Source organism: Hemitrygon akajei, chromosome 1 (genome assembly GCF_048418815.1).
Source record: "Hemitrygon akajei chromosome 1, sHemAka1.3, whole genome shotgun sequence".
Lineage (NCBI taxonomy): Eukaryota > Metazoa > Chordata > Chondrichthyes > Myliobatiformes > Dasyatidae > Hemitrygon > Hemitrygon akajei.
This window is the reverse complement of record NC_133124.1, coordinates 113,103,095-113,129,038: the sequence shown is the minus strand read 5'-3', so window position 1 is coordinate 113,129,038 and position 25,944 is coordinate 113,103,095. Positions and strand designations below refer to the sequence as shown.

At 39.5% G+C, this 25,944-nt stretch overlaps 1 protein-coding gene across 3 annotated transcripts in view; it reads right to left on the bottom strand.

Moving 5' to 3' along the window:
• The window catches only part of mtbp (MDM2 binding protein), a 113,109-nt gene that overhangs the window by 40,555 nt on the left and 46,610 nt on the right, over window positions 1–25,944 (bottom strand). For 2 of the 3 annotated variants that reach the window (XM_073050242.1, XM_073050254.1), the window contains 8 exons: window positions 19,890–19,948; window positions 18,116–18,260; window positions 17,291–17,405; window positions 15,861–15,980; window positions 14,913–15,007; window positions 12,147–12,219; window positions 7,218–7,335; window positions 3,068–3,235 (listed from right to left, as the gene is read on the bottom strand). In XM_073050242.1, coding sequence (XP_072906343.1) covers window positions 3,068–3,235; window positions 7,218–7,335; window positions 12,147–12,219; window positions 14,913–15,007; window positions 15,861–15,980; window positions 17,291–17,405; window positions 18,116–18,260; window positions 19,890–19,948 — 893 coding nt within the window. The remainder of the gene's footprint in view (window positions 1–3,067; window positions 3,236–7,217; window positions 7,336–12,146; window positions 12,220–14,912; window positions 15,008–15,860; window positions 15,981–17,290; window positions 17,406–18,115; window positions 18,261–19,889; window positions 19,949–25,944) is intronic. The other variant, XM_073050249.1, reaches the window with a different exon arrangement.

Sequence of the window (25,944 nt, the reverse complement as noted above, 5' to 3'; positions counted from 1 at the left end):
GTCAATGTTGTGCATATATGCAAAATACATTGGAATGAACTAACACTGCATTAGAAAGACTTCAACAAAGTGCAGGAGCAAAATGTCAGTTTCTTCTTTAAAATTCCTTCAAATAGACAAACAAAGGTAATAACCCAGTATATATTGTTTCAAAATGTAATTTTATAGCCTGAAGTTAATTCAATAATACATCCATGAAGATGAGAATTTCAATACATTTTAGAAGTAATTCAAATTATTTGTACATTAGCCCAAAAAAGATTATCCCATGCTCGTACAATGTTTATAGTGAAGTAAAATATGGGTTTGATTTGTACAACGTGCAGTTAAAGAGGGGTAAGAATACAAAAAGCTAGAATGCCTTTGGCAAGAAACATGCTATTTAATAGGTTTGGATATGGAATTTGGAATTTGCAGTTCTTGATCACAATGAGAACCTTTCTTCAATTAGACATTTTAACACTGAACTGACATTTGCTCAAGGACACAAGCATGGATCTCCAAATATAACCATTTGATTCTTCTTGCTTGTGAATGGTGAGTGGGGAGGTGAAAAGAACAAAATATGATATTCTCCATGAAGAGAAAGGCTCGTTTTCTAAGTTGTATCATAGATATATAGAACCAAATACTTTTCAAAAGAAACCATTTATTTGTATCTGCCTTATTCTACTGTCATATAATAACCAACTGATTCCTGCCAGTATAGATTTGATGGGCCTCATATTTAAGATGAATTTTGAGAAACTGCTGTCTATATTCTACCTTAAAACTAAATTTCAAAACTAGCTCAATGACTGCAAGTTACTCATGGCCACGGTTCCTGAAGAGCTTGTCGTAGAAGCAGGGACAAAGTAAACGCAAGACTTTTTTTTTCTGTCAGTTCCAATTAAAATTATAGAGTCACAGAGCATGGTAACAAGTTCTTCAACCCGCTAGATCTAGGTCGACCATCAAGCACTCACGTACACTAATTCCACACCTCAGTGAGTTCCATGTCCGCCACGACACTAAACTCTTCTTCCGCCCCCTCCATCTCTGAACCTATTTCTTTGGCAAGGACTCCACCCTGCACCGATGACCCCTTCTCCCATCTTCAGCCCTCCTCCGCTTCCTGGACACCCCTCCTGGTCTTCTGCCTGCTCTGGACCTTTTCATTGCCAACTGCCAACGGGACATTAACCATCTACAATGGTTCAACACTCGCCTCTATTCCAACCTCACTCCTTCCGTACACTCGGCTCTCCACTCCCTCCGCACCAATCCTAATCTCACCATCTAACCCATAGATAAGGGAGGTATTGTTGCAGTCTGGCATACTGACCTCTACCTTGTTGAGGCCCAGTGCCAACTCTCAGACACCTCCTCTTACTTACCCCTCAAACAGGACCCCACTAGGGAACACCAGGCCATTGTCTCGCACACCATCACCTCCACCAACTTCATAGTTCCCATACCTCCCATTTCTACCTCCTACCCAAAATCCACAAATATGTTTGTCCAGGTAGACCCGTTATTTCAGCTTGATTCTGCCCTACTGAACTCATATCAGCATACCTCGAATCTGTTTCATCCCACTAGTTCAGTCCCTGTGAGACCTGATGTAGATTGGGAGACCACTTCGCCAAGCACCTATGCTCCGTCCACCAGAACAAGCAGGATCTCCCAGTGGCCACCCATTTTAATCCCACTTCCACTTCCCAGTCCCATTCCGATATGTCCATCCATGGTATTCCACTATCATGATGAGGCCACACTTAGGTTGGAAGAACAACACCTCTTATTCCATTTGGGTAGCCTCCAACCTGATGGCATGAACATCGATTTCTTTAACTTCCGGTAATGCCCCCCAGCAACCCCCTTCACCATTTCCCATCCCCTTTTCCCTCTCACCTTATCTCGTTGCCTGCCCATCGCCTCCCTCTGGTGCTCCTTCCTCATTTTCTTTCTTCCATGATCTCCTGTCTCGTTCACCAATCAATTTCCGGCTCCTTACTTCATCCATCCCCCTCCAGGTTTCACCTATAACCTTGTGTTTCTCTCTCCCCTCCGCCACCTTTTAAACCTACTCCTTAGCCTTTTTTCTCCAGTCCCGCTGAAGGCCCAAAATGTCAATTGTACTCTTTTCCAAAGATGCTGCCCGGCCTGCTGAGTTCTTCCAGCTTTTTGTGTGCGTTGCTTGGATTTCCAGCATCTGCAGATTTTCTCTTGTTTTCCATTTTTATAAATACAGATTCTACCTCTCATCTACACACTCAGGGCAATTCACAGGGGACAATTAACCTACCAACATACACATATTTAGGATGAGGGAGGAAGCCAGAGTACCTGGAGGAAACCCACACAGTTACAAGAGGAACATACAAATTCTACAGACAGCACCTGAGATCATAATCGAACAAGCCAGAGCTCCATTAGCTGCTTCACTGTGCTGCAGCAGTATTGGACCACTGACACTATTTCACCCAAATAGAGATTTATATTTTCTATGTACAATCGAGACTGAACAATAATTCTGTCGGTATCTAGATCCATCAGTGCAAATGCTAGAAATCCAGAACAAAAAAGGGGAACACCCAGCAGATCAGGCAGCACCAGTGGGGAGAGAAAGAGAGCCAATGCTTCAATAACTCTTCATCAGAAGCAGAAAACTAGCATTTTTAATTCAGAGAGAAATAGAAAGGTTGAGTCTGTGATTGTGTTAAACTAATTACACTAAGACCTCAATATCTGCTGACTGACTGACTTGTTAACTGTGGATGCACATATTAGTGGTGAATCTGTGCAATTTGTTGCCACAGGTGGCTGTGGAGGCCAAATCATTAAGTAAGTTTAAAGCAGAGATTGACAGACTAGTCAGGGCTTGAAGGGATACGAGAAGACTGGAAATTGGTGCTGCGAGGGAAATGAATCAATCATGATGAAATGCCAGAGCGGACTTGATGGGCCAACTGGCCTAATTCTTTTCTCCCATTTATCTCCTGCCTTATAATTTTAATTTCACACATTTTGTTTTTAAAGACAACAGAAGCATATTGTATTGTGGCTTCTTTCAATTCCTGCTCACCTTCTTTACCTTCAGCCTTTTCCAACATCCCATTCACTATGGCGACAGCAGCAGCCCCATTTATCTGACCAGCTGAATGGATCAGACTTGCCTTGCAGCCTCCCTGGCCATCATTCTGGACCAACAGGTAATAACCAGAAATCTCTCCTTTCAGCTCAATCTCTGGAACTGGAAGTAAACAAGAAATTTGATGTGCTGAAGGTGAAACATAAAACAGTGTAGTGCAAGACATATTATGTACCTGGGTTTTTATCATCATTCCAACTGCATTAAACTGCAAACCATTTGACTGCTTTTATTTGCTTTCCTACTATTTTACAACATCAATAGACTGCCAGTTCCCAGCACTGACTAAGATTGGCCTTTGTACAATGCCTGAAGTTCCATTTATAGGAAACTTTGAATACTTACACTAGGAGACAAATTCTTTTTTTGCTAGGTTTCCACATACAAAAGTGAGGGGAAACTGCTAAGTATAATAATGGAGACATGCACAATGGAGACTGGAAACAAAGCTTACAGAACATGAACTTCAATTCAAAATTAGTTCTTGTGGGTAATTATTAAAAGCTAAATTAACTTCACTGGTAGTAAGCGCCACAGCTTCTGCAAATCTTTCACCATTCCAGTTGTACAGCCACTTGATGGGCTTTACCTTCAAAAGTATTTTATCTCTCTTGCCAACACCCTCCATTCCAAAAGGTCGGGCTACGGTTTGGGAAAGATAATGCACAGTGAATGAAATGGCATTGTACTAATTTGATCATCCTTTTCCATCTTGCCACAGCAATACCTATTTGGCTGAAGCAACTGTGCAAAAAGGTCTTGTAGGAGAACCTGTTAATACCCCATTACTAACCACATGGACAGATCATGGTGCCACATCCAGACCCTCACGTCGTTCCTTGGCCCATTCTCAGGGTTGTTTGTACTTATAGTTGAAACAAAATCACCACTTGTCTCTGACAAGAGGTGAAGTATAGGCAGGACATTCAACTAACACATCAAGCTACACAATCTCATTTTTTGGGATGACTTTTAGAACATCAGTAGTAAGACAAAGGTGAAAGCAGTAATTGCATCAATTAAATATGATGGTAATCAAGATTAATTTAGATTATATTTTTAATCACCAAATAAGATTATTGTCAAACACTGCTTGGCAGCTTCAAAAAAATTGACACAATCAAGTCATAAAAAAATAAGCAATTAAAGGGAGAGTAAGGAGTGAACAACAATGAACTTTGGGTCAAACTAGAGTTCTTAAAGTGTACCTACTAAATATACAGATGTTCCCATGTTCACATACTGACCCATGTTGAGACTGATATATTTGAATAATTTTATCATAGATTAAATGGACTGAAAATTATAATATGGCTCAATGGAGGGTGCAGAGGAGGTTCCTGAGAATGATACCAGGAATGAAAGGATTAATGTACGAGGAGTGTTTGATGACTCTGGGCCTGTACTTGCTAGAATTAAGAAGAATGAGGTGGAATCTCATTAAAACCTATCGAATATTGAAAGCCCTAGATAGAGTGGATATGACGAGCATGTTTCTGTAGTGGGTGAGTCTGGGACCAGAGGGCACAGCCTCAGAATAGAGGGATGTCCAAGTAGAACATAAATGAGAAAGAATTCCTTTAACCCAAGGGTTGTGAATCTGTGGAATTTATTACCACCAACAGCTGTGGAAGCTAAGTTATTGAATATATTTAAAGCTGTAGTTGATAGGTTCTTGTTTAGTCAGGTGTCAAAGGTTACAGAGTGAAGGGAAGAGAATGGGGTTAAAAGGAATACTAAATCAGCCATAATCGAATGGAGAAGCAGATTCAGTTGGCTGTGTGGTCTATTTGTTCTCCTATGTCTTATGGTCTTATCGTCCTACAACTCATGTTCTCAGGTTATATTTTACTTGCATAGATTGTCTTCTTTAGCACACTGGTTGTCTGTCAGTTTTTGTTTAGTACAGTTTTCTTTGTATTTCTTTTCTCCCTGCAAATGCCTGCAAGGAAATGAACCTGAAGCTAGTCTACGATAACACATTGATTGATTAATTAATAACATATAATTTGTAATAAATTTACTTCGAACTTGAAGGAACAATAGAATAGAAGTCCCTTGCTATTTCAACCTGGACAATGAGAAACACAGTGGCACAGCTGGTCAAGCAGATGCCTCGCCAGCTCTAGTGCCACTGGTTCAATCCGGGCCTTGGCTGCTGAGTGGAGTTTACACATTTCCTTGTGATTGTGTGTGCTTCCCCTGGCAACGCCAGTTTCCTCCAAAGGTGCAGGGGTTGGTGGGTTAACTGGATACTGTAAATTTTCCCTAGTGGAGGACAATTGTATGAAGTGATGGGAACGTGAGTATATTTTGGGATTAGTGTAAATATGTGGGTTGATGGTCAGGGGGTGAGCCAAAGGGTCAGTTTACATGCTGTACACACTATGACCTGATTTCATGACTAAAAATAAAGTACAGTACAACCTATAAACAGCTGCTAATGAATCCAGAGCATTAGTTAATAACTATAAATAAACTTCTTTTTCAGGATGTTGATATAAGCAGATTGAAACTTCGTTAAATTATCTATCTTTGTTATCAGAGGAGAAATAGCAAAGGTGAATCAGATTGTAAAATGTTATAAAATTTACCAGTACAATTTGCTTCCAGCATTCATTAACTACAAGCAGCAGTTGATATAGTAAGATCAAATTTTTGCAGGTAAATTAAGCAGATCTCATTTATACATTCGGTGGTTGTTTAACATTGACTTGTGGAATCACAGGAAGCACTCTATATGGAATGGAAGGAAGTCAGCTGACATCATGGCAATTCAATGTAAGACCAATACAGCTGGTCTCATTTTCTTTCCCTGCCACTATAACTCTGCAATCTGTTACCCAGTTCCTTACTGAATGCCGCAAATAAGCTACCTCCACTATCCCCGAAGAAATTCATTCCAACTTGTAACCATGCACTGCAAAAAAAGTCTTACTAACTTCCATCATGTCATTATAGACTTTATCACAAGGTAGTTCTTAATATTGCAAGACACTCACTGTCTAGAAAAACAAAAATATAGAAAAATCTTCAACAGTTTTCAACTACTCTACAACAGGGATCCAGCACATTGCAATGTCTTCAAAGAGAATCTACAGTAAATAATTACAAAACCTTTCACCGTATTCTTTATAATTTAAGAACATTACATATAAACTCAATGCCCACTTACACCTGCTCATTAGTGCAAATATCTGATCAGCAACTCAATGCATAAACGCATACAGTCATGGTCAAGAGGTTCAGTTGTTCAGAGCAAAGATCAGGATAGGGAAGAAATGTGATCTAAGTGACTTTAATCATGGAAAAATCAAAGATGGGATGGTTTGGAATCTCAGAAACCGCTGATCTTCTGGGATTTTCAAGCACAACAGTCTCTATAAAGTTTACAGAGAATGATGCGAAAAACAAAAAAAAAATCCAGTGAGCAGCAGTACTGTGTGCAGAAATGTCTTGTTAATGAGAGAGGTCAGAAGAGAATGACAACACCGGTCCAAGCTGACAGTAACTCAAGTAACCACGTTACCAGAGGTACCTAATAGAGAGGCCAGAGTGTACATACTCATTAATCCAGTATCAAACATAAATTGACCATAATGAGAAAATGTAGAAACAAGAGTAGGCAATTTAATTAGGTCATGATAGATCTACTCTGTCTTCATCCACCTATCTTGGTTACTTGCTCAACTGAAACACTGAATGCAGGGCTAACTCAATTAATAGACATGCAAAATAGGATTAACAATATTTTTTTTGAAATGGAGAAAGCAAGCTGGAACATACTGACTTTGAGCAGTAATCAAAAATGAGAGAATTGCATAAATGCTGACAATACTCTGCAGGTCAGAAAGGTCACTAACCTGAAACCTTAACTGTTTCTTTGTCTAGAGATACTCCCTGACCAAATGAGATTTCAATAATTTTCTGCATTTAATGCTTTTTAGCACAATAACTCACACAGTGATGATAATATATCAAGGCAAATATCTAAACTCAAATGAATAGAGAGAAAATATAATCAGGCTTTGATGCAAAATGGGCATAAGGTTTTTATTGTCAAAGTACAGGTTTACAAACCCACCATTAATGCACTTTGGCTTCTTTGCCATATATTCCTTCCACTTCCGTGTACTGTACTGGTTGGCTGGAGGAATCACAGTACTGCTCACTGTACAAGAGAGGTTAAAAAGTGCCCCGACCTGCAGTACAGGTAGAATATTGGAATTAAACTATACACTTGAATCAGTTATCATTTACAATACAGATGTTGAACGTGCATGAATAATAAGACCAGTAGTAAATTACCTGCACTCTCTTTTCAATGTGTAGAATCAGGGGAAAGGAAATTAATTTCACTACACAGAAATTAAAGAGACAATAACAATCACTTTACAATTACCACAATGGAAGAGTTTATCACCAGTCACTCTCCTGTGATACAGATACTTAGCAGTCAACGTGGAGTCCATAGGGAAGTGTTAATAGTGGTGAACTTCTTAAAAAAAAAGCAATATGACAGCTTGGACACTAGAAATATTTTTAGAGATGGCAGCAAGCTGTTGCAGGGAAGGGTCTACATTACAGGGGTGTCAAACTCATTTTAGGTCACGGGCCGGATTGAGCAAAATGCAACTTCATGCGGGCCGGATCAGTCGGACGCGTGCAAACGCAGCTTTCGTTGCCTCCGTTTTTTTCAGCCTGCTCTCATGTGTCTCAGTCTCTGCTATAACTACAAAGTGTTTCACTTTACAAATTCCGTTTCTTATGAAGAAGACTGCCGAGCAAGACTGCCGAATAAACACTAAAAACCCTGAAAACCTGGTACCTGAATAAACTCAGCATTAGCCATATCATACGCCATAGGCGCTTCGATTACTGGGGCCAGCTTTAATAGTAATTAGATATTATCTCGCGGGCCAAAGATAATTCCACCGCGGGCCGGATTTGGCCCGCGGGCCTTGAGTTTGACATATATGGTCTACAAGATAAGAGGTTAGCTGAAGAATTGCATATATAACTATATTAATCTCTGTACCTGCACTAACCAATGAATTCAGTGGTTCAAACAAAGAACTGCTCAATGGCAAAACCCAGCAAGAAAATGCAGTATACTAAAGGAATAGCTTTAGAGTCATTTGTAACTAGCCATTTCCCATAAGAACATCATATTCACTACTGAATATCACAGTTGATCTTCAATTCATCTACCGGGTAATTTACCTACTCCACTGACCCTCCCCTAACTACTTTCCAAACCCCTCAAATCCTTGAGTTCCAAACTTCCATAAATCTCAGTGTCAAATGATTGAGATTCACTGAACCCCAATAGGACAATTCTAAGGATATCCCGCTCTAAGTAAAGAAATTTTAACTGGACTAACCCTGCCAGCAAGATCATTCACCATAGTTTTAAATTAATCAAGCTACAGGACATACCACACACATCACCATTGTCTTAACTTTCTTAGGCTACATCCACACTACGCTGGATAAATCCGTAACCGAAGCTTTTTCTTTTCGTTTTTATCCTCCGTCCACACTAAAACGGCGTTTTCATCCCCCAAAACCGGAGCTTTTCAGAAACGCTTTCCAGGGTGGGTATTTTTGAAAACGCTGCTCAGGCAGATCAGTGTGGACAGGGTAACTGGAGACTTCTGAAAATGCTGTCAGACGGCAGCACGCCATTTCATTGTTTTCTTGAACGCAACCTAACAATTTCAGAACAGACGGCAAAGAGACTGAAGCCAGAAGAGTTAGAAATGTACTCACCAAATACTTTGACCCATAGCTTACTGTATAAATAAGTATACTGTACTCACTTTGCCCTGTTTTCTGTCCTTGCTCGTATGAAGGTGGTTTACCTATTTATGCAAGTACTTCCCTGACAATAGATGCATAACAGCCTAATGTAACATTGTATGGAAATACAAGATAACACTGATGCAAACATGTTTTATACATTTAACAAGGTGCTTTATTAATGCAACAGAGTTAGTCAGTTTTTCAATGTTCATCGTCAGCCGGGTCAATCTGTCCGTAAACTCCCTGTCGATTGCTGCCATACGCGCCAGTATTTTTTTTTTAGTTTTAAGTTCTCCTGCACGAGAGCCAACAGCTGTCCGTTGTTTTAAGTTTTTCTAGTCTGTAACTACACAAACGCGCACTGTTACGGCGAGATTCGACACCAAACATGTCGCTTGTTTTTGGTAGATGTGTCCTGGCATGCGGAGGAGGAGGAGATTTGCCGAAATCTCCGTTTCAATGTGGATAGAGATATTTTCAAAAACGCATAGTGTGGACGCCGATCATTTTTACGCAAAACCGGCGTTTTCAAAATTATCCGATCTAGTGTGGATGTAGCCTTAGAGAATCTCATCTTCAATTAGACAACCCTCATTCCTCTAAACTCTAGTGAGTTTAGTTTAGACCAAAATTATCGCCATCTCTTTATTATTCAACAAACCCTTCAGTCTAGCAAGATCCTGCTGCACTGACTCCAAAGCACACTTTTCCATTTACAAGGTCCACGGCAACAAGGTGGCAAGCTACTTAATGTAGTGAGATCTCCGGGATCATTTTGGCAGCAGTAAATATTCCACCTCAGGCCAATGACTATCAAGCTTTAGATGATCTGAGCAATGGGATCAACATGTATGAAACAGCACACCCTAATGCCTTCACCATAGTTCTGGGAGATTTTAACCAGGCCAGTCTGAAAAAAATCACTAAGCAATTACCATCAACAGATCACTTGCAATACCAGAGGAAACAACACACTGAACCATTGTTACACCACCATCAAGAATGCCTACTGTGCTATTCCACACCCTCACTTTGGGAAATCTGATTACCTGACTTCTGCTTCGGGAATAGGCAGAGACTGAAGACTGCAGCACCAGTAGCGAGGATCAAGAAGGTTTGGACAAGGGAAGCACAGGAGCACCTACAGGACAGCTTTGAATCGGCAGACCGGACTGTATTCAGGGATTCATCTTTGAATCTGGATGAGTATGCTGCAGTTGTTACCAACTTCATTAAAACCTCTGTGGATGAGTGTCTGCCTACAAAGACTTACTGTACATTCCCAAACCAAAAGCCGTGGATGAACCAGGAGGTACGTCATCTGCTGAAGGCTAGATCTATGGCATTCATGTCTTGCAGCCCAGGCTTGTACCAGAAAACCAGGTATGAATTGCAGAGGGCTATTTCAAGGGTGAAGGGACAATTTCAAATGAGGTTGGAGGCAACATCAGATGTATGACAACTCTGGCGGTGTTTGCAAGACATTACCTCCTACAAAACGAAACTCGATAGCATGAATGGCAATGATGCTTCACTACCAGATGAACTCAATGTCTTCTATGCACGCTTTGAAAGGGAGAATATAACTACAGCTGTGAAGATCCCTGCTGCATGTGATGACCCTGAGATCTCTGTTTCAGAAGCTGATATTAGGTTGTCTTTAAAGAGAGAGAACCCTTGCAAGGCAGAAGGTCCTGACAGAGTACCTGGTAAGACTCTGAAAACTTGTGCCAACCAACTGGCAGGAGTATTCAAGGACATTTTCAACCTCTCACTGCTACGGGTAGAAGTTCCCATTTGCTTCAAAAAGGCAACAATTATACCAGTGCCTTAGAAGAATAATGTGAGCTGCTTTAATAACTATTGCCCAGTAGCACTCACATCTACAGCTAGTGATGAAATGCTTTGAGAGGTTGGTCATGATTAGACTGAACTCCTGCCTCAGCAAGGACCTGGACCCACTGTAATTTGCCTATCACCACAATAGGTCAACAGCAGACACAATCTCCATGGCTCTTCACACGGCTTTAGACCACCTGAACAACACAAACACCTACGTCAGGATGCTGTTCATCAACTGTAGCTCAGCCTTTAATACCATCATTCCCACCAAAATTGGTGATTGGTGATAACATCTCCACCTCACTGACAATCAACACTGGTGCAGCTCAGGGGTGTGTGCTTAGCCCACTGCTTTACTCTCTATACACATGACTGTGTGGTTAGACATAGCTCAAATACTATGTATAAATTTGCTGATGATACAACCATTGTTGGTAGAATCTCAGATGGTGATGAGAGGACGTACAGGAGTGAGATATGTCAACTAGTGGAGTGGTGTCATTGCAACAACCTGGCACTCAACGTCAGTAAGATGAAAGAGCTGACTGTGGACTTCAGGAAGGGTAAGACAAAGGAACGCATACTAATCCTCAGAGGGATCAGAAGTGGAGAGTGTGAGCAGTTTCAAGTTCCTGGGTGTCAAGATCTCTGAGGATCTAACCTGGTCCCAACATATTGATGCAGTTATAAAGAAGGCAAGACAGTGGCTATACTTCATTAGGAGCTTGAAGAGATTTAGCATGTCAACAAATACACTCAAAACTTCTATAGATGTACCATGGAGAGCATTCTGACTGGCTGCATCACTGTCTGGAATGGGGGGACTACTGCACAGGACTGAAAGAAGCTGCAGAAGGTTGTAAATTTAGTCAGCTCCATCTTGGGTACTAGCCTATAAAACACCCAGAATACCTTCAAGGAGAAGTGTCTCAGAAAGGCCACATCCATTATTAAGGACCTCTAGCACCCAAGGCATGCCCTTCCTCACTGTTGCCATCAGGTAGAAGGTACAGAAGCCTGAAGACACACACTCAGTGATTCAGGAACAGCATCTTCCCCTCTGCCATCCAATTCCTAAAGGCCATTGAACCCTTGGACACAACCTCACTTCTTTAATATACAGTATTTCTGATTTTTGCATGATTTTTAAACTATTCAATATACATATACTGAAATTTATTTATTATTATTATTGTTATTTTATTTTGTTTTTTTCCCTTCTATATTATGTGTTGCATTGAACTGCTGCTGCTGCTAAGTTAACAAATTTCATGACACATGCCGGTGATAATAAACCTGATTCTGATTCTGAGAGATATAGTAATTGATGAGAAGGATATTTGTCCCCATGATAGCCTGTACATACCATGCCTTGTAAAGAAGCAAGCTGGTTCAGCAGGAGCTTTGATTTGACTTGGATGTCACCGTGTAATAAACTGCTGTAGAGTTTAATCAAGGTTCTCAACACATTATCAACATTGACATATTTATCATTAACACAGAGGATATCTACTTAACAATCATAATCACCAAAACTTCAAGAACCTATTAAAAAGTGATAACAGACCCCAAGCACCCTTTGTATATTCTACATAGGTTGAAAGTTAAGTAATTTATTGAAATCTGAAAAGTATTCATAGTCTATTAACTCATTTTAAATTTCTATTAAAATTATTGTACAACAATTTCTATTTTATGATCTTATTTTCTTCTCCAGAGAACTGCCGAGCCTCTTACAGAATAAACAAATATTGTGGATTCTGCAAGATACAGTTTCAGATACAAATTCAAGTTTATTCTGTTTATCTTGCTGTGGAGACAGTATTTATGGAACTACCCTCAATTCCAATTTCTAAAAGCAAGATCAATGATACAATCCTACTCAGAATGAATTGTTCCATAAAAACGCTTTGGATACATACATCTCAGTGCTTGTAGACTTATCATAGCCTAGGTTAATTATTCATAGCTAAATCTGTCAATTGATATTGGAAATTTTAAAAAACCTCAAAAGTTAAAAGGAAAATCCATTGTTCACAACCTAGGAAAATCAGCAAATGGTTTATGAGACAAAAGGAAAAATACGGAGTATACTTCATAATATTGTCATTTAATTCAAGAAACAAAAAAAACATTAAACAACTGAATTGAATACTACAGTGCCATTCCCTATATTTCCGCGGTTTCTGGAAGGATTGCCAGGATTCTGAAGAAATCCCGAATACCACCCACAAACCTATACAGAAGCTCAAGTCATGGCTTATGCGGGTCAAAGATGACCTGGGATTCAGGTTGGCTGGAGTTTTACAAGATTCCCTGTGAATGTCGGCTAAATGATCTGCATAGGGCAAACCCAAATCTAGGAGCACAGGAGGTGTATCTGTTTGGGTTACCTGGAGAAATTGGCGTTAGAAGAATATTGCATTCGTAATTACCATCAGATTGGCTTTGACAGCACAACATTACTGTGCTGTGCCAATGGCTTTTGGGACTGCCTGATAAAGGAAGCCATTGAAATAAAACTAGAGGAAAAGAATTTTAACAAAGATGAAGGCCTCACTCTAAATAAGAACTGGAACTCAAATATAAACAAGATGGGAGAGTGGTAACCTGATTGGATGAGGACTAACCATTCAGGAGGGATGGACTACAGGGGTACATATACCACCGGACTAGACATGCCAAGGCATCATCCCCGATGAAGATGGTGGAACTTGTCATCGAAAAGTTGGTTATAATCAATACCCGTACCAAGCTGGAAGCCCAAGGATAGTGTAATCTTGCTTTAACTAAAAAATACCCACAAAGGAAGGCAGGAGGAGGAAATGAAGAGAACAAGTTTGTATATATTCATTCATCATCACTGAAGAAACCACAAAAAACAGTATCTATACATCAGTTAAATCCGCAAAAAGATGAGCTGGCTTCAAAGAACAGCCTCAATTTCTAAATATCTATGTTTACATTGTTTACTTTTCAGTAGAAACTTAGTTAATACTTGTAATTTGAGGAATGAAGAAAAACTAATCAGTCCTTAATTTCATAAGTGGTTGCAATAACTTGATTATATCCTTATCTTAAGCAATAATCGGACAATTTTTAAGTTCACCCAACTCTCCAACAAAACCACCTTCTTTCTAGTAATAAAGTTGTTAACTAAACCAAAAATACAAGTAAAACAGCATTTTACTTGTAGCAGATATGAACTAATTTTTAAGTGAATAGAATGCTTACATGATCACCATGTAAAATATGTGCTGATTGCTATTTTCAGGTGGAGTTTGATGTGGGGAATAAGTTAGAGCATAAGAACTTGTAATATATCTTGATGATGAAAATTGAAGAGCTTCCCAGAGAACAGAAAGAATGGGATTTTCAAGCTCACAATTATTTATTGCTATGCACAGGAACCATATGGCCAAACAGAAGAGTCTTGAAGTACAGACATCTTGGTCAAGCTCCATATAGCAGTAACTGCATCCCATTCTAGATACAGCACCCCAGGAAGGATGAATCGCCTCTGGGAGACGATAGAGTGCATATACACTAAAATAATACAAACTGACTAAACTGTGCTAACAGATTGTTAGAGATTGCTTTGTAAGCCTTTGTTGAAAGCATAGATAATTTAATCACAGTCATGGAATGTCAACAGGAGTAACACAAGACTTCAGAACAAGGCACCTGGACCTTAAAATTAGATTTACATCTTTCAGAAGTAGAATTAAGACCCAGTTTCATTAAAGGTAAAGACTTTTGCCCTATGGGGCCGTGGCTAGCATGCACCAACTAAAATAGTCAAGACTTAGATTGATAGACCTCCATTTTACTTCAGTGAATCAAGAAATGTAAAGTACAATAGGTAACTGAGGTTTAAGCATCAATCACTGAAGAACTAATAATAGGTTTGAGTGGTCAACTGCTCCAATGCTATACCTGCATTCAGAAGACTCCTAAATTAAACTACACTGGTAAATCAATCCTTTGCAGTAAAACAAGGCAAAAAAAAATTATTGTACTTCAAAAGATCAGGAGAGTGACACCGAAAAAATACAATTCATAGTTAACTTGGGAAAAGAATAGACTATGAATAAAAAGTTGGTGAAATCATGCAAGTTGAAAACAAGGATACAATTCAAACTCAATTCCAGACACAAAGCAAGATGGAAGGTCCGCTAGCGCCACCAACTGCACAAACTCCAACACTGGCTTATAGTAATGGAAAACCTGGGAAATAAAAGAAATACAAACATTTACAAGGCAGTCTCAACAAGGATGTATAAACAAAATACTTTCATTAGAAGGAATACTCATAAGCAAACACTATTTTAAAAAAATGTAAACTATTTATACAGCAGTTAGTTAGTTTCACATCTATGAAGCAGACCGTGTCAATGCTTACATGGCTGCTTTTCAACAAATTAAATCAAAATTACTTTGTTATATTACAAAGCTTGACTGAATTAGGAAATGTTATTTTACAGAGAAACAACGTGCGGCCAAATAATTCATAAGAAATTCATAACTGAATTCATACTTTCCTGTGTCGTCATATAAATGGCATCAAACAATTGCTTACGTTTCAGTGATATGCTGGCGAATAAACTGTTATTTTTCTGAGATAAACATAGAAATCATTACTGCTACACATGAATGTGGTCATCATGAGCAAGCTCCATATGACAAGACAAGTTTGTGCTACACATTAATGTCTTGATCTGACCCTCCATGTTAAAAGGAATACTTAAGCAGAGAGATAACTAAAGGTACTGAATAAATCTCCCGTAAATATATACTGAAATGAGATGTAAAAGTCTTCAGAACAGAAAATCACTGTAACTCAGTGGATGTGGTTGATATAAACACAAATTATAATTAGTGAACAATAATAAAAAAAAGGAATGTGTTTTTCCTGGGAAATTTTGGCGATCAGAGTGAATACGTTGTACTTAGAAATGCTAAACGCTGGACAGAACTGGCTGATCTGTATAAATTCATCAGAGCATGCAGTTAAGAATAATTACAATAGACTGGGTAGTTGTGATGTCCATTACAAGCTCACAGTGAAATACAAGTTCACCTCTCTTGTTGTATTCGATGCTCTAGAAGTTATGGTTGAACAGGAGCTTATTAAATGACACCACGAGTTTTGAGTGCAGGCTCTCAAGCAGAACCCAGGAAACTTGACTTCTGATGCAAACTATGAAAAAGAAGAAGTGTTATATACAGAAAGTATTCTTTGGTTTCACACCAAGCAACCCCTACAAAATTTACACACTCACTTAAGTATTCTGCTGTGAAAAGCAGAGGCCCGATACAGTTCCTAGAGGAGAATTACTTTTCACATCCAGTTCAGCACTGTACTGTCCCTTTATTTCTAGTCTCCATGGCTTATCAACTGCTAAAGCATATCATAAAGCCACCCCAGGATTTTGCTTTCGATTCTGTTCCTTTTTTTTTGCAGTCCCTTTATGGGTTTTCTTTATCTGGGTTTATCCTGGAAACCAAAAATATAAGCTGGTTATGTAATCATTACACTGGCCTACCAGTGATAAACCTACTGGATGCACATAAGATACAATATTTCCCTGCTTCTGAAACTGATTCTTTACTGATTAAATAAAAATGTGTACCGACTTAAAACTCAGGAAAATAAATAAAAACTTCTCTCTTCCCTCGTGGGTTTAGGAAAGAAACAATTTATGGCAAGTTGATTGCACTTTCCAAGCATGCAGAATATAATATCCCCAAAATAAGCTGAAAACACTTGAAATACACAGCAGGTAAGTGGAGAAGGAAGCATAGCTAACTTTTTATATCAATGATCTTTCACTATCAAAGTTAAAACTTAAAGCTTAAGTGGCCGAGAAATGGGAGACAGGCAGAAGGAAGGTCTAGAACACTGCAGCCAGGAGGGATTGATTGGCAAAAGTGGCACAGGTACGCTTTGTCAGAGAGCGGTAAATATATGGCTAGTGGTGCTGTAAATAGGACAAGAGCAATAAACACTTAAATGCCAGAAGAGGAAAAGTTAAAAATACTAAAAATTTCAGATAAAAATACAGGATATTTCACCACCTCCAATTTACATCCCTTTCAGATTATATTTCCACTTTCAAATTTCCACACCTGCAATATTTTTCTTTGAATAAAAGAATCTCTATCAGAATACAGGCAGTACCCAAATTATAAACAGGTTCCACTTTTTTTTTAAACAGACATCTATAAGTGAGAAAAATAAACAAAATTTAAAAAAAATGTTAACCTCATCTCCACAGTATTGTAATGAATGGCATCAAAAGCACACAAGACTGAGAAGGAAGAACAATTATTTAAAGTGTAGAGGGTGAGGAAATTAATTCTGCATTTATAGGAATGAATGTATGTGCACCAGCTGGACTTTTCTTATGGAAGCTCAGATGTATGTTGGGGTGTCCATTGATCATAAGTACGTAACCAGGGGATGGCATGCATTCTCTGCCACATAAAAATAGAGAAACAGAGTTATACCTTTCGCTCCTGGATGCGTACTTTTCCTCTCCATAACACCAAGGGGTCGATCATATTCTCTAACTTCTCTGGATCTACAACAGTTGCACCCAGGAACTCTGCAATTTTCTGCCAACTGCAAAGAGACAAATTGTGTTAAACCCTTGGAGATGGAAGTAATAAACTGCAGCTTAATATGCCGACCACAATTTTTTAGTCACATGGAGAACAGGGCAAAAGAACAAAGCTTTGACACCCCCCCCCCCCCCCCACACACCTTCCTGACCATGCTTCCCATGCTTAATACTTACTCTCTTCCCTTCTTCATTTGGATGCTTATTTAGTTCCCCTTTAAATTCTGCTCTTTGCTGCAACTACACTGTGAGGAAGTTCCAAATTCTCCTCAGTTTCTGGGTAAAAAAATTCTCCCAAATCCACTTAAATCAATGGCCTCTAGCTTTGCTCTTCTCCAGTTGTAAAAACACACACTGTGTCTCAAAACCTTTCATAATTTTACATCCATTTGGCCATCCCTCAACATTTGCATGCACGAGAACAGAGACTGAACCTGTTCATTTTTCATAAAGATAACTTGGTTGTTTTGATCATATCCGTCTGAATGTTTTTCTTTCTGTATGTATAGTTTATGCAACAATTTGTCTTTTGGAACTCCTGCCGAAGGGTTTTGGCCCAAAATGTCGACTGTACTTTTTTTCTCCATAGATGCTGCCTGGCCTGCTGAGTTCCTCAAGCATTTTGCGTGTGTTGCTCGGATTTCCTGCACCTGCAGATTTTCTCGTTTGTGATTTGTCCACTTAAAACTGTGCGTTTGCTCAAGCTACCTACCATTTGCCATCCTTTGTACTGATGGTAATTTCTGCTGAATGCCACTCCTTCAGGTGCTTAAATGCACCCACAACAGGCAGCCAGTCTTTCAGCCTTGGAATATCACTACCAGAGACGAGCAAGACTATATCCAATAACATCTTGCCTGTCAACAGAAAGAAAAGCACATCAAATGTCAGGCTCAATTCAAAGCATAAAAGACCAACAGTTCAATGCTAAATTCATATTTTTCACTTCAACAGGCACACCTTATGAAACAACTATGACCGTATCATTAAAAAAAAGCTAAAAACAATCCTTTGTTCAAATAAACTAGTTTACTTGGGACTCAAAAATAGCAGTTTAATCTCCGTATGGGCAAATATACTGTGTTAAATGTTTACAGACTATTGTCTTAGAATATGGCTGGACTATTGTGGTCAATTCCGGGCAAAACATTTCAGCAATAACCTTGGTGAGGAAACCGAGGAACCTTACTTGAAATATACCAGGGCTGCTTTTCAGTGCAATAGTAAGACTGGAGAAGTTAGATTTACTTACAAAGAAGGATGAGAGAATTTTAAAATAAAATGTCAATTCTGATGTTATCAAATCAGTGTTTCCAGCATCTTCTGCTTTTTATTTCAGATTTTTAGCATCTGCAGTTTTAAAAATTTTAATAAATTTAATGTATTCAAAGTTATGGAGAATTTGATCATTAACCATTTCCTTTGTCAGAAGCTTCAATAATCTGAGTTTACAAATTTTTTGACGATTGGCAAAATAAAGAGATAAAAAGATGAACATGAAGTCTGTTTACACAATGAATTGTAGGATCTGGGATATGCAGAAGAAGCATATTTAATAGGAATTTTCAAAATGAAATGCTGCTAAATTTTTGAAAAGAAAAATTGCGGAGTTGCTGGGGAAACGATTATGGGGCTAGTTGAAAAACTCTTTCAAGCTGTTGGCACAAGTAGCCTCTTTCCACGTTTTGTGAATTGATTGCTAACAACATTGGAGATGTGGCAGAGATCAGGAATCCAGCATCTTGCACTGCACTTTCTCTGTAGGTGTTACACTTTATTCTTCATTGTTATAGCTTTACTTTGCTCTAATCAGTGCATTGCTTAATTATTTGATCTGTATGAACAGTATATTCAGACAAGGTTTCATTGTATCTCAGCACATGTGATAACAATAAATCACTTACAATTCCATGAAACTGCATGCAGGTGAACACACTCAGGTGTAATCCCTGACTGGTCTACTACTCAGTTAACAATGCCCTCAGCAGTGAAAATTAATTATCTATAATTAATGTCCAGAATATCTGATAGGAACGGGCAGTACCTCCTCAAGATTTCTGAGATCTGCTATCCTCCGTTCTATGGTGCAATATGCTAATACACCAATCTCCCTCTTATCTTTGCTACTCCTAAAATGAAGAGCATGGCCTTACCATTAGCACTCCAAAATAAAACATTTGCATGCTTGCTGATGTCTATGAATTTTTAATGCATCATCAAAACACTGTGCTGACAGATTAGCCCACATTCTTACAAAAGATAAATACTGGCAAATTTAAATTGTTATGCAGCCCTTTAGGTTGAACACCTCACCAAACTCAGAAAAAGCCTTAATTATATAAGATGAAAATTAAAATCTGAAATAAAATCAGAAAATGCTGGAAACACTCTATAGATGGGGCATCTGTAAAATCAATTAATTTGAATATTAAAACATCTCAAGGTTGCAACTCAATTGTTCTCATTGAAGATGTTTGGAGAGTTACCAGGAGGGGGAAGCTGATCAGCAAGTCGATGTAGACCCTCAGCTGCCTCTTCAAATAACCTAAAAAATAAAACACATCAATAGATATTTTTCATATTTTCAAATGATCATTATTACCTTCATTTGCAAAACAAAGCACATAAAAACTCTGATTTGTAATGGAACAAGCTAGGTGATCTTGTAGTGCAGTTAGAGATTGATGATGTTGACATCACTGAGTCGAGACTGAAAGAAGACCATAGTTGGGAACTTAACATCAAAGCCTACACATTTTAGTGAAAGGACAGGCAGGTAGGCAGAGGGGTGCAGTGGCTCTGTTGGTAAAACTTGAAATCAAATCCTTGGAAAGAGGTATCATAGGATCAGAAGGTGTAGAATCCTTGTGGATAGTTAAGAAACAGCAAGGGTACAAAATCCCTGATGGGAGTTACATACAGGCCTCAGAACAGGAGACAGAACCTGGGAGATAAATTAGAATGGGAGTTAGAAAAGGCATGGAAAAAGGGCAATGTTACAATAGTCGTTGAGGATTTCAATATGCATGTAGATTAGGAAAATCAGATTGGTGCTGGATCCCAAGAGAGGGAATTTATAGAATGACTACAAAATGGCTTTTTAGAGCAGCTTGTGTTTAAACCCACTCTCTAAGAGGTACAGCAATTCTGGATTGTGTGTTGTGTAAGGAACCAAATTTGGCTAGGGAACTTAAGGTAAAAGAACCTTAGGAGACAGTGATCAAATTATGACAGCATTCATCCTGCAGCTTAAGAGGAGAAGATAAAGTTAGATGTACCAGTATTACAGGGGAGTAAAGGGAATTACAAAGACATGAGCTAGGACCTGGCCAAAGCTGAATGGAAGGGTACACCATCGGCAGAACAGCAATGGCTGGAATTTCTGTGGAAAATTCAGAAGGTAGAGTATAGATATAAAGTATATATAGACATAAAGTATTCTAAAGGGAAGATGAGGCGATTGTGATTGACAAGGGAAGTCAAAGACAGGATAAAGCAAAAGAGAGGGCATGTAATATAGCAAAAATTAGTGGGAAGGTAGAGGATGGGAAAACTTTTAAAAACCAACAAAAAAAGCCATAAGAAGAGAAAAGATAAATATGAAGCTAAGTTAGCCAATAATATTAAGGACAATATCAAATGTTTTTTTCAGATATATGTACAACGAGTAAGAGAGGTGAGAGTAGTTATTGGACCACTGGAAAATGACGCTGGAGAGGTAGAGATGGGTGGCCAAAGAAATGGCAGACTACTGTAATAAGTATTTTGCGTCAGTCTGCACTGGAAGACATAAGCAGTACACCAGAAATTCAAGACTGTCAGGGGCAAAAGGGAGTCTAGCTGCTATTACTAAGAAGGTGCTTAGGAAGCTGAAAGGTCTGAAGGTAGATAAGTTATCTGGACCAGATGGACTACACCCTGGGATTCTAAAAGAGGTAGCTGAAGAGATTGTGGAGGCTTCAGTAATGATCTTTCAATAATCACTAGATTCTGGAATGGTACCAGAGGACTGGCAAATTGCAAATGTCTCTCCATTCTTCAAGAAGGAAGGGAGGCAGAAGAAAGGTGATTATAGGACAGTTAGCCTGACTTCAATGGTTGGGAAGATGTTGGAGTCCATTATTAAGGATAATGTTTTGGGGTACTTGGAGGTGCATGATAAAGTAGATCAAAGTCGGCATGGTTTCCTTGAGGAGAAATGCGGCCTGACAAATCTGTTGGAATTTTTTGAGGAAATAAAAACAGGATGGACAAAGGAGAACCGGTGAATAAACGAGTGAGAATCTGCAGATGCTGGAAATTCAAGCAACACACATAAAATGTTGGAGGAACTCAGCAGGCCAGGCAACATCTATGGAAAAGAGTACAGTCAATGTTTCGAGCCAAGACCCTTCAGCAGGACTGGAGAAAAAAGATGAGTAGATTTAGTCAGTGGATGTTGCTTACTTGGATTTTGAGAAAGACTTTGACAAGGTGTTGCACATGAAGCTGCTTAACAAGAGTCCATGGCATTACAGAAAAAATACTAGCATAGATAGAAGATTGGTTGACTGGCGGAAGGCAAAGAATTAGAATAAAGGGGCCCTATTCTGGTTGGCTGCTGGTGACTAGTGGTGTTCCACAGGGGTGGGTATTGGAACAGCTTCTTTTCACATTATATGTCAACAATTTGAATAATGGAATGGATGGCTTTGTGTCAAGTTTGCAGATGAAACAAAGATAGGTAAAGGGGCAGGTAGTGTTGCAGAAGCAGGAAATCTGACTTGGACTTGGACAGATTGTGAGAATCAGCAAATAAGTTGCAAATGTAATATAGTGTAGGGAAGTATATGGTCATGCACTTCACTAACAGTAAAGGCACTGACTATTTTCTAAATGGGGAGAAAATTCAAAAAGCAGAGGTGCAAAGGGACTTTGGAGTCCTGGTACAGGATTCCCTAAAGGGTAACTTGCAAGTCGAGTCAATGGTCAGGAAGGCAAATGCGATGTTAGCATTCATCTTGAGAAGACCAGAATACAAGAACAAGGATGTAATGTTGAGGCATTGTAACGCACTGGCCAGACTGCACCTGGAGTATCGTGAGCAGTTTTTGGCCCTTATCTAAGAAAAGATGTGCTGGCATTGGAGAGGGTTCATAGGAGGTTCACGAGAATAATTCCAGGAATGAAAGAGTTAATGTATGAGAGGCTTTTGATAGCCCTGGGCCTGTACTCTCTGGAGTTTAGAAGAATCAGGGGGAATCTCAATGAAACCTATCAAATACTGAAATGCCCAGAGTTAATGCAGAGAGGATGTTTTCTATAGTGGATGAGTCTAGGACCAGTGGGCACGGCTTCGGAAAAGAGCGATGTCCATTTAGAACAGAAATGAGGTAGAATTTCTTTAGGCAGAGGGTGCTGAGTCTGTGGAATTTATTGCTATGGATAGCTGTGGAGACCAAGTCATGAGTGTACTTAAAGTGGAAGTTGATAAGTTTACTCAGGACATCAAAGGTTATGAAGAGAAGGCAGCAGAATGGGGCTGAGAAGGATAATCAATCCACCATGATGGAATGGAGGAGCAGACTTGATCTGAATGGCCTACTTCTGCTCCTATGTTTTATGGTCTAACCAGAAATTCTACTGCATGGACTCATAATCTCACATAACAGCAGATTATGAATAATATAGACTCTAGATCTCATAATCTTGCACCTTATTGCTTACCTCCACTGCACTTTCTCTGCAGCTGTTATATTTTATTCTGTATTGTTATTGTTCTACCTTGTTCTACATCAAGTTCAAGTTTAATTGTCAATAAACCATACATGAATACAGCCAAGGAAACAGCATTACTCCAGGGCCAAGATGCAAAACACTTTACCAACAGGCACATACAGCACATAGCAGCAAAATGCAATCACACAAAAAAATAGTCCAAGTCCCGAGTCCAGCTAGTCTGCAGTCAAACATAATACTTCTGCCAAGCAAATAGTGGGCAGCAGCACCAACTCCAGCATGGACGCTGCACCACATCATCTCCGGCACTCCAGTGGAGCACCCAACTCTGATTCCTGCCCCTGGGCTGCTGCAAACAGGTGACACCACAACTCGAGGCCTAGTCCTCACTACAACTGAGGCCACACAGCTTCCCCACCGCCTGCCCTTTGTGTTGGCCAACTAACCAACATCCCACACCACCAATGTCCAACAGGGTCTTGCGATCACAAAGAAAAGCAACTAAGGCAATCAGACTGCGTACATCCTTCATGTACCGATGCCCCTCTGTCACAGGCAGCATCACACTCCGCACCAAGTCCAGCTCCTTCAGTTTCTCCATCAATGAGAAACATGCTGATGGGGTAGATCTGAGGTTAAGTTCTTAATGCCCAGCAGGGTCTTGTGATCGTAAAGAGTACATTTAAAAAAAGACACCATCACCTTTGGTTGAGCTCATAGAACCTGCTGCGTCCAAATGCATTGCCATCTTACCCGAGGTCAATGCACTGTGTAATGATTTGATTTGTATGAATCTGTATTTCACTGTATCTTGCCACGTGTAACAATAATAAAACAATTCCAATTCTAGTTCCATGAAACTCAGTGTTGGTGGATACTTTCAGCCAGGTGATGTCCCTGACTGGTCTGCTACTTAGGTAATAAAGGCTCCAGGAGTGAAAAGTTAATGGCCAGACTATCTGACAGGAAGGGATGGCACCACCACAAAATTGCATTTTCCTCTAACTACAGTTGAAGTGCAGTTGTAGCATTTTTCTGTCTGTCTGTCTTCATTGTTGTTCTATGTTTAGTTATCTAGTCCTAGACCTAAAGGGCACTAACTTTCCATATCTATGTGAGTAACATCCAGCCCGTTCCACGCAGCCATCATCCCCCTCTGATTGTTACCCAAGCAATGCCTCAGTTTTAAAGTCCTCATTCTAGATTCCAGATCCCAGCCAAGTTTCACCTTCCCCTGTTTCTGCAACCTCCTTCAGTCCTGAATCCAATCCAGGTTGTTTGAATTCACTCAATTTGTCCCTTGGGTATATTCAAAGAATAACAACTCTATCAATTTTTGTCCTTCCTTCAGCTGCCAAAATTCTATAATTCCACCCCCCCCGATTCCTTTCAAATTATCCTTAATATTTATATCTCTAATCAAGCTTTTAACCCCATCCCTTAATCTTTCCTCTGCCTGTCATATTTAATTCCCATTTTGGGATATTGATCCACATTAAAGATTTTAAGCAATGCAAGTAGTTGTTTGATTAAGCAGCTGGTCAAGTAAACAGAAACAACATTTAATATTCAAAGATTCAAGATTCAAAGTACATTTAGACCATAAGACCATAAAACATAGGTACAGAATTAGGCCATCTGGTCATCAAGACTGCTCCGCCAATCAATAATCGCTGATCCTTTTTTTCCCCTTCTCAACCTCAGTTCCCAGCCTTCTCCCCTTAACCTTTGATGTCTGTCATGTCCAATCAAGAACCTATCAATCTCTGGTTTTAATACACCCAACGACCTAGCCTCCACAGCTGCATGTGGCAACAAATTCCACAAATTCACTACCCTTTGGCTAAAGAAATGTCTCCACATCTCTGTTTTGAAAGGGCGCCCCTCTATCCTGAGGCTGTGCCCTCTTGTCCTAGACTCTCCCACCATGGGAAACATCCTTTCCACATCTACCTCTGTCTAGTCCTTTGAACATCTGAAAGGTTTCAATGAGATCCCCTCTCATCCCTCTGAATCCTAGTGAATACAAACCCAGAGCCATCAAACACTCCTCATATGATAACCCTTTCATTCCTGGAATCATCCTTGTGAACCTCCTCTGGACCCTCTCCAATGCCAGCACATCTTTTCTTAGATGAGGGGCCCAAAACTCTTCACAATACTCAGGATAAGGCTTCACCAGTGCCTTAAAAAGCCTCAGCATCACATCCTTTTTCTTGTATTCTCGACCTCTTGAAATGAATGCTAACATATTTGCCTTCTTCACCACCGACTTAACCTGCAAGTTAACCTTTAGGGGGTTCTGTACAAGGTCTCCCAAGTCCCTTTGCATCTCAGACTTCTGGGGGACTTGGGAGTCCGTGTGCAGAACATTTATTATCAAAGAATGCATAAATTATACAACTTTTGGATTTGTTTGCTTAGCAAGAAACAAAGCAAGAAATCCAAAAGAACCCAGTTAAAGAAATAAAAATCTTATGTTTGTTGCATTAACTCTGTATTCTCTTCAGGAATGATACTGAAGAACTCGGCTTTTATTTTAGATGCCCAGCACCCGTGGGATTTCCCTTTTGCAACGGCGTTGCTGTTGGTTTAATGATTTCTTTCTGCCTTTCCTCACACTCCTATTTTGTTGTCTTTCAGTTTCAATTTTATCCATTACTAATATCACTCATTTCCCCTCCACAATGTCAGTCACTGCCTCAGCCTCCAAACTACTGAAACTATCATGTATATTAGTGCTCACCAACCTTTTTAAGCCCAAATCCCCTACCTCAGCCCTAGTGGAAGGCCAGATCGACTAAATCGTTCAGAGAGAAACAG